The sequence below is a fragment of the Lepisma saccharinum genome, chromosome 25, assembly GCF_977018435.1.
Source record: "Lepisma saccharinum chromosome 25, izLepSacc3.1, whole genome shotgun sequence".
In the NCBI taxonomy this organism is placed as follows: domain Eukaryota; kingdom Metazoa; phylum Arthropoda; class Insecta; order Zygentoma; family Lepismatidae; genus Lepisma; species Lepisma saccharinum.
This window is the reverse complement of record NC_139253.1, coordinates 42,181,803-42,196,401: the sequence shown is the minus strand read 5'-3', so window position 1 is coordinate 42,196,401 and position 14,599 is coordinate 42,181,803. Positions and strand designations below refer to the sequence as shown.

At 38.5% G+C, this 14,599-nt stretch overlaps 1 protein-coding gene across 2 annotated transcripts in view; it reads left to right on the top strand.

The window, feature by feature from the left end:
* LOC145978616 (putative ATP-dependent RNA helicase DHX35) overlaps nucleotides 1-14,599 on the top strand; it is a 40,427-nt gene that overhangs the window by 22,647 nt on the left and 3,181 nt on the right. For both annotated transcript variants that reach the window (XM_083111345.1, XM_083111346.1), the window contains exons 8-12: nucleotides 33-179; nucleotides 2,946-3,087; nucleotides 4,167-4,453; nucleotides 7,204-7,506; nucleotides 9,181-9,334. In XM_083111345.1, coding sequence (XP_082967471.1) covers nucleotides 33-179; nucleotides 2,946-3,087; nucleotides 4,167-4,453; nucleotides 7,204-7,506; nucleotides 9,181-9,334 — 1,033 coding nt within the window. The remainder of the gene's footprint in view (nucleotides 1-32; nucleotides 180-2,945; nucleotides 3,088-4,166; nucleotides 4,454-7,203; nucleotides 7,507-9,180; nucleotides 9,335-14,599) is intronic.

The window sequence follows — 14,599 nt, the reverse complement described above, 5'->3', positions numbered from 1 at the left end:
ATCACTTTTGTTGTATTATTTTGAACTTTCAGACAAGATGCTAGTGTTGCCAATGTATGGTTCTCTTCCCAACTCTGAACAGCTGAAAGTTTTTCGCCATACCCCTCGAGGACTAAGAAAGGTAGTTATTGCAACAAATATTGCTGAGACATCTGTTACCATTCCAGGAATAGTCTATGGTAAGTTGCTATATGATCTGTATCCTAATTCCCCAGATCTCTGATAACTAGAGCCACATATTTATGGTAAATAAAAGATCAAGATATCGGTACAAAAACTAGGCATATTTTGGGATAAAAGCAGTATATTAAATGGCATATCAGTATTAAAATGGTGCACGAAACCCTAAATTAGCACATTTATATAGTTATCACAGTATTAAGTTTATTCCTGTGTAGAGAAGTCCATTTTTGCTTCTCAAATATTTACAGCAGAACTAATCAATTTTCCAGGATTTGCATAACTCACTCATGGGGTAATTCAGACCTCATTGGTAAATATAACCTAAATTTCGTGTTTAAGAGTTTATTTTGCATTTCGAAGTTCATTTCGTGACAAAACATGGTAGCAAAATGCACCTCACACCTTTCAAAAACATGAAAATTTTCACTACAATGTGGTACTTCACATTTCATGTTTTTGTCAAAAGTGAAATATGTTTGATCCTGCCCGTACTGATAACTGAACAGTGGCGTAGCAAGGGTTGGGCGAAGTGAGTGACCGTCCCGGGGCCTCGCATCCCATGGGGTTAATACAAAAAATGTAGTAAATAGAAGTGAGAAAAAATATGGAAAGGGCTAATTTTTGTGGGCAATAAAATTAAAACATTCTCTTTATATCTGGTTTTAAATTCTAGTTAAATGTTATAATTTAAATGATTATGTCAAATCAGGGACGGAAATACAGACAGGCAGGCCCTAACCCTAAGAGGACCCAAAAAAAAGTAAAAATTATGGTCATACAGAAGGTTTTTCGCTTTATATCCAACCATTTTTGACGGGTACTCACCTTAAGAGATACCACGCCGCCACCACCGATCATGTTCTATTGGACCCCCAGCATTGTGGACTATCGCCCGGCATCGCAGTTTCCATTGCAGCAAGCTCCGGCACAGGACAGGCATGGGAATTCTGTCCCACTCCTCCATGCAAGCTTTCCATAGACCATCCAGGGTGGGCGCAGCGATGTTGAAGACGTCGTTTCAACAGTCCAAATGTGCAAAAATCCATTGGACTGGCATCTGGGCTTTTCACAGGAATGTCTTCAAACGGAATGACACGAATTCCTTATTCCTCTGCCATTTCCTGATAAAAACGTAGTGATGTTCTGGCGGTATGACTCGAAGCCTTGTCCATATGGATCATCACCTGGTTCGTGTCCATTCCATACAATTGTGGGATGTCTCTCCGATAGATAGGTGTCAGAATGGAGTCTTGGAAGTATCTGGCATTCACCTTCACATTTTTGTCCACCTTGCGTATCATCAACTTACCCTCATATCCGAATCCCGTCACAACCATAAAGCCACGAGGGAAACTTTTCCTGTACTGACGAACAAAGTTGCTGCGTCCCTTGCCGTCAATGTCACGGTATGTGATCGCCCGAATGTGACCACCAGCAGTGAGATGGACATATGATTCATCCATTGTGACAACTTTCTTCCATTTGGAACCCGCCAGGTACTTTTCATACAGTTTCCTGCAGTTCATCTTACGTTCGGCAATGTGACGCGGTAGAAGGTGGTGTACACGGATGGACCTTCCGCACACACTTCAACCTGAGGCGCTTGCGAATTGTTTTGTTCACAGTTGACGGTGCGAGGTGAAATCTGTGGGCCATATCACGTTGAGTCGGGGTATTTTCTTGGCACGCCAATCGATGGATCTCCCTTCGCACTACAGGTGACACTTTGCTTGCAGCCCTTCTCCTGGTGGTTTTTGTGGGTGAATGTTTCACAAAGAGAGCCTGTTGTGTGTAACGGGCCACAATAGCTTTCGCAGTAGTCACCCCAAGTGTTAACCCATTCTCCCGACACTGTTTCACAATGCATACGTATGAAAACTTATCATGGAAAAGGGCCATTACGTAACCCTCCCAATACCGGTTGATTTTCGGCGCCATTTGATAACATTCACTACCAACACTCACGCACCTACAAGGTCAGACACAACACTGCTCCCCCCAGCAGACCCATAGTTCCAGCATGATACGTCAGGTGGCAACACCGAATCGAAAATGGTCGGATATAAAGCGAACAAGCTCTGTATTTCTCATGTGAAACATTTGCGCAAAAATTCACGACAATTTGTAATAATTCCCGATTGTAATAAGTTAACAATAAAGCACTCAATGTTTCAGACTTCTGGAGCCTGCCTCTCTCCCCAAAAAACCCAGTCATATATGCAAGAATGAAATCGAAATTAGTGCACAATCTGAAAAATCGTCAGTATTATTTTATTAGGTTTTTATATCTTCACATTATAATATTTCATAATTCGAGGGAAATCGTGGCCCCCATGGCCCCTCCCCTGGGTATGGGCCTGTCCTACAGCTTCAGATTTCCACTCCTGGAAAACAGGGAAAGACACTTTTAGGGTGTGACATAATTGACATACAAATCTGAACCCTAGTCAACACCTTCCTGTTGTGTCAGTATATGCTTAATACGTACATAATATATTTAAGATTATCCAGGTGTCCAAAACTAGCGTGGTTCCATTAAATTCAGATAAATGAGTTTTTAGTATATTTCCTGTTGGCAGTTGAGTTATAATTCAAACATCTCGCACTAGTTGTGATGAACAAATTACCCACGCCAATCTCTTCATTGGATGATGATAATATACATCCATTCTTAAAATAAATGTTCTGAAGTTTCATGATAATAATTCTCTTACCATGTAATGTGAACCCGAGCATAATGTTTATTTTGTCTTGAATTTCAGTTGTTGATTGTGGATTTGTGAAACTGCGGTGGTTTAACCCAAAGACACACATAGACTCTCTGGTTATTGTTCCAATCTCGCAAGCCTCTGCAGAGCAACGTGCAGGTAGAGCTGGAAGGGTACGTTCTGGGAAAGCATACAGGTACTTTTAATTATCAAGCTTAAAATATGAAAACTTCTTGTGTCACTGAAGGACTCGTTTCTCTTGCTTCTTTAAGACATAAAAAGAACATCTAATCACTATTTTGTGCTGTGTGTATACACAGCTGAGAATATTTTATGCATGTGTCTGTCATAGATACCCTGATGTTTTTCTATGAAGTATCTGTGAGCAAGATGATCACTTTATAATAAAACTTCTGATATGTTAATCGTGAACTCATGTTTTAAACATTTCTACATTGTAATGGTGTCAGAAGCTATCGACAATAATATACAAGGTGGGATAAAAGTCACTTTCCCCAAAAATGTACATTTCTTTACTCAAAATCTTACATTGCTCATTTCTTTACCAAGTTTGTTCAAAATGGAGACCCTGTTTCATTGACACACAATTTACAACATTCAGGCACTGATTTACAGATTTTGGAACATAGATGACGATCTTTATCGATCTTCTCAAATGCCAGTTGGATCAACTGTCGCAAATGATGGTTTCTGAGAATAAACATCATCTTTCACGATGTCCCAAAGTGAAAAATCACACGGTGTTATGTCGCATGATCTGAATGGCCAATCTGTTGTGCCACGATGACCAATCCATTCTTTGTTGCTGACTTAATTTGTGATTCATTGCAAGAAATGTGAGCAGTTATTACAAACACAACCAACACACAACAATCAGTAACAGTCCAACAATGGAAAACAAATGAAACATGAACAACAGGGTTGCCAAGTCCCACCACTTACACGACATACTTGTTTGTTCAAGTTATGATGTCCGTATTCATGAACAATATGAAAACTGAGAACTGATTTTTGGGGAAAGCTACTTTTATCCCACCCTGTAGTAAAAACTTTATTTCTTATGTTGGATGTTAGTTTCTATGATATTACAATCATAGGGAGTCCCAAGTTCTTAGCTTTCAGTGTAAAGTTTGGGGTTTGCTGACATGCAAGACCTTGAGTTAAATCATCTGTTCCTATTTACATTATTTTTATTTTGTTTGTTTCCATTGTTATGTTACAAAGTACTAACAACATTCTTGTTGTGCTTTGTAGGTTGTATACAGAAGATGATTTCCAAGAATTAAGAGTTGCCACACCACCAGAGATGCAGCGCACGGATCTTTCTATGTCAATTCTTCAACTGAAAGCTTTTGGAATAGATAATGTGCTTAGATTTGATTTCCCATCACCTCCACCTGCAAGAAACTTAGTGTCCGCATTAGAAATGCTATTTGCCTTAGGTGCTATTGATAGATCAGGGCAGCTGACAGAGCCGCTAGGGATGACAATGGCTGAAGTACCTAGCGACCCTATGTTTTCCAAAACTCTGATTACATCAGGTATGATTGATATTGTAGTGTTTTATAAATAGGAATGGAATTGAAATTCTTTTCTGAGGATGAACACTTGTCTCAGTATACGTGGATCCATGTCAATATTGGTTGTAATTTAATCTCTGACATGAGCTGATACTTTTCCAGAGTTTGGGTTTCTTACTGAGTCACAAAAATGCTGTGTGACACTTTTGCAGAGTGTGGATATCCTGGAAATTATGAAAATGCATAATTTTCTTCATTTTGCAACAGCATTGTATGGGAAAATGGATTTTGTGATTAAATGGTCATCTCATGTGAAATGATGAATATTTTAAAACAAAATTGATATGTGCATAATTCCAATGTAAATTCTATACATTAAAATTTGTAAATATTCTGAACTACAGTGGAACCTCAATTTTACGTTACTTGATGTAAAATTTTTCCCACATTATAAATTTAATCTTGATGGTCCCAGCAGAGCAAAATGTTATAAAATTTTCCTCCATTTTACATTTTCCAACATTTTAAGTTTTTTCAGCTTGGTCCCCTGAAAAACGTAAAATCGAGGTTCCACTGTAATTTGAATTATTAACAATTTTCGAGTATTCAATGGGAATCACTAACAGTATTGGCATTTAAAAATGTTAACCATGTGTGTTAAAATACATGTGTTTTGCATATATGATATTTTGTGATTCATATCATACTTAGTCAGTGCTTAATGGAAATAATTAAGTAGGAGGATTGTGCACTTGATGTACCTAGTCTTACCATAAATACTGTCACAAAGTTTTAAGTAAATTGATACAAAATGCTGAGAGATATTGTAATATCCTAATAACATTACTGAAATGGATGCATGACAAATCAGAATCACAAATCATTATTCAAAATGGCCACCCTTAGCATGCACACATTCCGTAAGACTTTGTGGCACGCATCAATTGAATTACGCAACACATCGACTGGAAAATCAGCACTGCTGTGTTGTTCGGGCCTCATATGCTTGGGCTGAATCCTGCTGGAAGCTCCAGTTCTGACCATTGAAGAGAGTGTTGTTGAGATTCTTGACTAGTCTCTCAAGCACTGTCTGCTGGTACACTTTGGCTGATGTTTTTACCCCTTTTTCACAGAAATGGAGCGTGCCCTCATAGCAAATGTTCCAGACTTCATTTCCACTTCAGATTGGCCTTCTGCAAGTCCGGACCTATACCCTTTGGACTACAAATTGTGGTCCAAGCTTCAGGAGATGGCTTGCAAGAAGAGACATCCCAATATTGAAAGTTTAAAGTGGTCGGTCTCTTTTGAAGGCAGTTGCTGATTTTCCAGTCGATGTGTTGTGTAATTCAATTGATGCGTAGCCGCAAAGTCTGACGGAATGTGTGCGTGCTAGGGGTGGCCATTTTGAATACTGATTTGTGATTTTGATTTGTCATGCATCCATTTCAGTAATGTTATTAGGATATTACAATATCTCTCAGCATTTTGTATCAGTTTATTTAAAACTTTGTGACAGTATTTATGGTAAGACTAGGTATAGGGGATAACTTAATAAAAGCTGTGACTGAAAATTTTAGTTGTGGCAGAGTGGTTATCATTGTACTACTACAGGTCCTGAATTCTGATCCCAGTCCGAGCATGGGTGTTCTTTATGAGTGTCCATTTATCAATTTCATCATATCATTACTCATCCACATCATCACAATCAGCCAAAAGTGTCAGAAAAGCAATATAAAATAACCTGCTTCAACAGGGAGTCTACCAGTCAAGAAAATCAAGAAAAAGTAAAGAAATCAACAAGTAGGTCAAGAAATTATACTTGTGGTCAATAACTTTTGCTCTCACAATGACTGATTGATTTTATTGATTTTACTTCAATTTTCTGCCCTTTTCGCTAATTGCGAAGATGAAGATGAATGGTGGTAAGATAAGATGGATGAAGGGACAATCACAAATACAAAGTATATAGGGACGACAACATGATACCCACATAAGATTATACTGACTATGAGTCCTGATACCAGAGCCCCACTAAATTACCAAATGCATTAATAGATAAATTATCTTGTTAAATACAGCTTCAGTTTTCATCTTAACCTAGGGATGGGACCAATTAATTGGTATCGGCCAATATAGGTATATAGGTGTATCGGTAAAATTCCTGATTATTTTACCAATCCGATATATCGATAAATATCTCTTAATTTTGTGCAAAATTCTGCCATTTTGCTGTAATTTTTATAGATAATCTCCATGCCCTCCTTTCTAAAATAGTAATTGTCTAAATATTCAACTTCTTTTTCACTGCAGTCACCTCGAAACACACATTTATTAAGGAGATCAATGAACATTTCAGGTTCTTCAAGGACCATTTCTAATTTTATATCGGATCGATAGAATATCGGTTATAAGTATCGGTAAATTTTATATTGGTACTTTATTGATATCGGCCAAAATTTCATATCAGTCCATCCCTATCTTAACCTATTGGTAGGGGTTTTTCATTACATAAATATTTATTTTCGTAATTGCTAATTTCAAACTTTGCCTAAGGATGGGTCGAATAAATAAAGGTTAAGAAAAATGAAAAAAGTCAAGAATTTTGTCATTTTTATAAGACACACTGTTCAATCAATCAATTAAGATACGAAAGAAATAGACACAATGTTGAGTGTCTTTGTGTGTTTAAAAGTGTACTTAATGTGTTGTTATTAAGTGCTATGAAATTGTTTTCATGTGTATAATATTTATTAATTGTGACTTTTTCTCAGGTGAATTTGGATGTTCTGAAGAAATTCTGTCAATAATGTCAATGCTGCAGGTGCAGAAAGTCTTTGTGAGACCATCAGGCCAAGCTGCAAAATTCCGTGTTGCCAAAAGGAAATTTGAAGTGGAAGAGGGAGACGTAATCACCCTGCTGAATGTCTACAGTGCCTTTGTTCAACATGGGGAATCCAAGAGTTGGTGTGAAAAGTACTTCCTTAACTATAAGGGTCTAAAGCGAGCAAGTGAAATAAGGCACCAGATGAAGAAATTGCTTCTAAAGTTTAACATTCCAGTTCTCTCATGCGATGGTAAGGGAATTATAATTTAACTACTGTAATTAATTACTTTATGAAATAATCAAAATACTGTGAATAATACAAATATTGTATTAACAGATCAGTAAGCATTTTCACGAGAGAAAGTCATTATGTAAGTAAGTCACAAAAAGTAAAGTGCTCCCCTGTGCATAGCACCATGCCAAGAAGGCGTATAGGGGGTGTGGGGGTAACGCCTCACACTTTCTTGATCCGGTCGTGAGTGGGGGTGATGTGATCAGCATCACGCCTCTGACCGCCTTTACCCCCCAGGGTTTCCCCCAGGTACCCATGTTATTCGACGCTGGGTGGGTGCCGGGGCCGCTTCCATCGTTAGAAAATTTCCCGGATTTGAACTGGAGGGGGTCGAACCCGGGACCTTTAGCATGGTAGTCAGATGCGTTACGGACTGAGCCACGCAGTAAGTCACAGTTCTACACAATTATAAAAACCGTTTGAAATTCAAAGTGCATGTTTTGTCAGTAGATGGCAGTGTGTGTGAAAGCAGCACAAATATGAGATCACTGTTTGCAGGGTTAGTCAAGTGGAGTAATTTGAACATGGTAGTTGTGCTACGTGAACAAGTGTACACAAGAACAGTGCACATTTGTGTGGTTTATGTGAGTCAGAGAATTGGCTTTTTGGAAGAAAATTTTAAAATTTTTTTCTTCAGGTAACTGAATTTTACTGCTTTCCTGTATGCTCTCTCTCACAGGATGAAGAAAATAGTGTGATTCTCTAAGGAAAAATTCACACTGAAGCGACAGGCGAGACGTGTCACTTGGAAACGAGCCAATCAGGACCAACGTTATACACTGTAGCACCATGAGAGGCTGCACAAGCCTGTGTTCAATTGGTGAAATCCTCAAGTGACATGTGCAACTTGTCGCTTTAGTGTGAATTTTCCCTAAGACATGTATGCACCTACAATTGAGCACAGTTTCATAACAATTGAAAAATACATAATTAAGAAAGGAAAAATTATTGTGAAGTATAGTAAAAGAAGCCATTTTGAGCTACAAAATGGCATACACTAGGTTAGATTCCTGCATGGGACCACTTTCGCTCATTCAAACTCATTTGAGTCTCTCAAGCTTGAGCATTTACAATGGAATATCATTTTAGTGACAATAATCACATGTAAAATATCCATTCTAGCCCCACAATCATCTATTTCATTTTCATATGTCACTGTATTAGTAAGATAGACTAAACATTTTAAGATGGAGATAACAACTATGTTCACTTAAGTTTCAATTACACTGCATCTTTCACTTCACAATCCATAGTTGAGGGCCCGCTATCACAGAAAAAATACTATTATACATGTACTACTGGGCTTTGAGTGTATACAACTCATTTTGCCCGCTCGAGCAAAGAAGCTCTAAATTCCATACACTATCTAGCATGATCCATGCAAACTATTTGACCCTCAAGCAAAATTCTCTCCTGCAGCACTCTACACTAGATACTTGACATTTCGCTGGCAAACTGTGCTGAAGATATGAAATTGAGATGTAGTCAGAAGTTGGTATGGAATACTACTGCTCTCAGTTTATACATATGGTTCTGACACTAACTTTCAATCATCAATTTCAAATTGTTTGTTTTGAAAATATATTTTCATGTGTCTTCATGCTAACATAATGAAATTTATGTACTTCACAGGTAATTCTGAGACTGTGTGTCGTTGCCTCACAGCAGGATTCTTTCCAAATGCTGCCTATCTTCACTACTCAGGTGTGTACAAAACTGTTCGAGGAGAATATGAACTCCACATTCACCCAACATCAGTTCTTTATTCTCAGAAGCAACCTCAGTGGTAAGTAATTCAATATGTTTCTGTTAGTATCATTCTTTTTTTTATTTTTTCAATCTATTTCTTTCTATTCTTCACAAGGCATGCATGTATTTTTGCCTTTGTTCTGTTTAAGAGAGCTGGGAGGTTAAATGCAAAATATTATATGGACAAGTGAGTTGTACGTATAGTGAGTTAAACACACTGTACTTACATCAGGAGTACACTAGGTATTTGTACACATGTGTTTATAAGTGACTTAACGTAAATCACAAATAATCCTTCATCTGCATTGCTTGCCATTAAACTTAATACATTTTACACAGGGTGAGCCAATCAACACTACAGTATGTCTGTAAAGTCATGGTGGGGTTTCAGAATCCTATAATATGTAAATGAAACAAAAACAAAGGATGATCATTACACTGTATTGAAGAGTAATTCAAAGAGTTTCCTTACATGTTTAGTGCAGTTCAATGTGGCTTCCGTTTGTTTCCCTACACACATCTAATCGATATTCCAATTCTTGCCACACATGACTCGGAACATCAGGTGTAACGGACTGGTCAGCTTCTCTGATTCTCTCTTTCAAATGATGAATGTCGTTGACACGATCACGATACACACATTGTTTGACGTAGCCCCAGAAATAAAAAATCTAAAGGCATCAGGTTCCGCGATCATGGTTGCCATGCTTTCCATCCACCCCTTCCTATCCACTGCTGTGGAAATGTCTTATCCAGAAACTCGTAAACAATTTTGCCGTAGTGTGGAGGAGCAGCATCTTGTTGAAAGATGACATCTTCACCTTCATCTTGAATTTGTGGCACTGCATACGATTCCAACATGTCAAGGTAGTTGTTTGATGTCACTGTAGGCTCTGCAAAGATAAATGGGCCCATATTCTGATGTGATGTCGATGAACATGACCACACACATGGAATGTTGCCTCATCACTAAACACAATCTTCTGTAGTAACAGATCATCATTGTTCATTTCACCAAGCATCTGCACAGCAAAATCAAATCATTTGGGTTTATCGGTTGGGTGGATTGCATGGAACAACTGCAGTTTGTAACCCGTAAATCGGAGACGTTTCTTCAAAACTTTGTGAACTGTTGTCTTCTTCAGACCTAGATTTCGAGCACAGACATGCACCAATTTCTTGGGGCTCCTTATGTAGCTCTCCAGTACAGCTTCAATAGACTCGCCACTAACGGATGGCCTCCTAGAATGTTTTGCATCCAATAAACTGCCGGTTTCCTTAAGCTGGCGATCCCACCAGCAAATGCTGTTTTCATGGGGTGCCTCTTCATTGTACACACGATGATATTCATGACGAACACGCATCACGGATTCAAATTTCACAAGCCAAAGGATGCATTGAACTTACCTCTGCACCGTCCACATCTTGACTGACAGAATGGCTTGATTTGTTTCACCGTCACGTAATTACCTGCATACACATCGTAAGATTTCGCTTCGCTACGCTTCCGAAACTCTTTGAGTTATTCTTCAAAGCAGTGTAATAATCATCCTTTGTTTTTGTTTCGTTTATATATTATAGGACTCTGAAACCCCACCATGACTTTACGGACATACTGTACTTAAATGTATCTGATATCCATGTGGTTACTCTTAAAGATTTGTACCAAAATACTGATACTCGAAAAACAGGGAACACCAATTTTCATTCATTTGACATATCACTTGTGGGGTCTGAATACAACAAGATACTAGAATTACTTTCTCAGTTTTACATTTTCCTGCACTTTTAAGTTATTTAATGGTAGTCCTCTTCAGTTTGTATAATTAATGTTCCACTGGAATTTAAAATTTCTTAGAAATATTTATTAAAGTTAATATAGCCTTCATCAGAAAAGATATTGAAACATGCGAATTGGGTGTTATTTAGTTACCTGATATAGGTTGTGAATATGCATGTCCTAGGAAGTAGTTCCACACAACCACCACCAGGTGGCAGGACTGCACCTAACAATACACTGTTTATGACAGTAGAAGACTTCGTACGTCACGTGCCGGCAACATATTTGTTAAAACACTAAAAAACACACAAACAGCACGATGAAAAACACTCGCTCGACCAGCCCTGAAGATGACTCCGTGAAGGAGTCGAAAGCTTGGAAGAACTCCTGTTTTTCATCGTGCTGTTTGTGTGTTTTTTAGTGTTTTACCAAATACACTGTTTGTTGTGTTGCCTCTTTTAGTTGGAGTTACACAAGTGACATGATGGACACAGAGTTGAATCAGAGAATTAACATTACATTCTGTGTTAAGCTAGGGAAAACAAGGACAGAAACGTGGAACATGATACAGCATGGTATGGTGACCAGACATTATCAAGAAGCGGTGTATTTGATTGATTGGTTGAATTGTTGTTTTAAGTCCACTTTATATACAGAAAAGCTAATCGGAAATGGGCCTACAGTTTAAAGTGAAATACGAACCACTATGTGCCTCCACCGGTTATTGAACCCGGAACGCCTTGACAAGGTGACGATGTTACCGCTATGCGATTGAGGAGACCCTGAAGCTGTGTATTTGAATGGTACAAGAGATTTCAGTGTAAGATGATGCACTGACAATTTTAATCATATTTATTGACGGAAGGGATGTGGTGCACTATGAACAGGAAGGGCAGACGATGAACCACAACTTTTTCATTGAATTACTGAAACATTTGCATGAGGCAATTCAGTACCACCAGCCTGACTTGTGGCCATCTGCACAATGATTCTTCTTGCATGATAATGCAAGGCCCCATACTGCTGCATCAGTACAGAAATATCTGGCAAAACATCGTGTTCCTGCTCTTTCACATCCTCTATATTCAGTCGATCTGTCACCATGTGATTGCTTTCGGTTTTTCCATGTGGAAATGCTGTTGAAAGGGAAGTCACATCAAGATATTCTAGCAATCCAAAAGGCTGTGTCAAATGTACTAAGAAACATCCCAGAAGTTTTTTTCTCTGCTTGGTCCGAGACCTCCAGAAATGTTGGTCGCTGTGTAGAGATAGTGGAGGAGACTACCATGACGGGACCAAGGACCAATAGTTGGTGAGCTGAATAAATTATTTTTTACATCATCAGTCCTGGATCTTTTCTGACAAAGAATATACGAAGAAAGTCTTGAAGAATTCCTGGCGACATATAATGAAAAGATTCTATTGGGCTATCAACCAGGTGATTTCCTTTGAAGAATCTTTTCCACAACTCACTGGTCGATAGCCCGAGAGAATCTTTTCATCAAAGAATATACAATAGTAAAAAGTTGATATTTTTCATGCCACATGTTGTTCATATCGTAACATTAACTTTGCCAAGAGTCGTAACACATAAGTTGTAGATTTCCAAATTCTCAGATCCATCTAGGCAACATAATTTTAACACCTTGTTAAAATGTATTTTCAATCTCTGAGCAAGAATCCAAGTATATCTGAAATTTTGGTAATTGCAAGGTATGGTTGTGGCTTTGTCAAGTTTAATTACAGTATAATCATTGCTTTTCTTCTGGTGATTTGCAACTGAACTGACACCTTTTTTAATAGTGAAAATACATGCACTCGTACATGTACAAATGTTTGATCATGTATGAATATATCAGAGTATATTTTAATAGCTCTTACTATTAACTTTGATGTAATTTGTATCACTATAGTAAACTGACTTGTGAAGGCTACGGAATCATTGTTTTTTTTAAACAAAAAATGCAGGCTCAATGAAGACTCAAAGTTGTGTCCCTGACTTACTATGCCATTGCTTTACCAGCTGAGTCAGCCCTGGTTTCACCTGATTTTTCACTGTTGCTAAATTTTTCATTGATATTTCTACATACTACATCTCTTGTGTTTGCCAAATGGTTAGGTAATTTACATCTCTACACTGGAAGAAACTAGGCACTTGACATAAACAGTGTTTCAAAGTTAACAGATTCTGTTGCACGAGCAGTGACAAAGACAATTATGTGCAGGTAAAACAGCAACGAGATCAGGGCTGGCTTGGTAATTCAGTTAGTCAGTGTGCGAGTCCTGGTGATCCCTGCATTTTTTACTGAAATGTCTACATAATACATCTCCTGGATGTGCCACACGGTAAAGCTTTTCTAAGTCTGGAAAGTGAGCACTGAAAATAAGTATTTTATCTGCAGCTATACCATACAGATCCACCAGAGGTTTCTTTTAAAATCATCATGTATTCATATACAAGATAATCAGAAAATTAAAATAGCAGTTTACTCCAGTGCGAGCCTCAGCTACTGGATGGGTCACAGGTGGTGGATAGTGAAACCTCCCTCCGATATGAGGGGGAGCTGCGAATAAGGGGAAACCCAAATAAGCAGTACCGGACCGAGGCAGCAAGGCTATCATGGGGCGGAGGGTGTCCAGCAACATGGACATACTCAGCAAATACTACAGATACCCATCGACAGCCGTGTGACATGGTGAATAAACACTGCCATAAAAGTATTTGCCCCCACTGTCCTGTGGGTCTGGAGGGATCCAGAAAGGCTAAGGGAGTTGCAACCCTGACAGAAAACAAGGGCGTACCTGAGAACCCACAGGTGGCAGCCCCATCACTCAGGTGTAGGCTGTGACAGGCCCGATTAGCCGACAGCCGAAAACAAAAAATTCGAGTTAAGAAAGAAGCAAGCCCGGACTAGAAATTTGATAAGACACGGGCTACGAATAGGGACATTGAATATTGGAACACTGACAGGAAGGACTGAGGAAATTGTGGATCTGATGGAGAGAAGAGGGATCGACATCTTTGGAATGAGCGAAACGAAATGGAAAGGAAGAGGAGAAATGAAATTGAGGAAAGACTATAAACTGTACTGGGCAGGAACTGAAGAGGGTAGGATTTGTAGTCAGAAGTGGAATAAGTGAGGAAGTAGAAAGTGTAAATGACAGAATTATAAAACTAAAAGAGAGGGAAAGTAATAGAAATAATTCAAGTTTATTCCCCACAAACAGGATGTACAAGGGAGGAAAAAGAAGAATTTGAAGAAAAGTTGGAAGAATACGTAGGAAAAAGGAATGGCAAATTGTGATGGGTGATTTTAATGCACAACTGGGAAGAGACAGGAAGGGGTATACGGAAGTACTTGGAGCAGATGAATGGGGACAGAGGAATGAGGAGGGAAGGGAAGAAATATGAGAGCCATAAGATTACAAGATACAGTTGGGATCATGAACAAAAGTCTATAATAGATTATAAATTGGTAAACAAGGAAGTAAGAAGAAAATGAACAACATTAATGTAATACC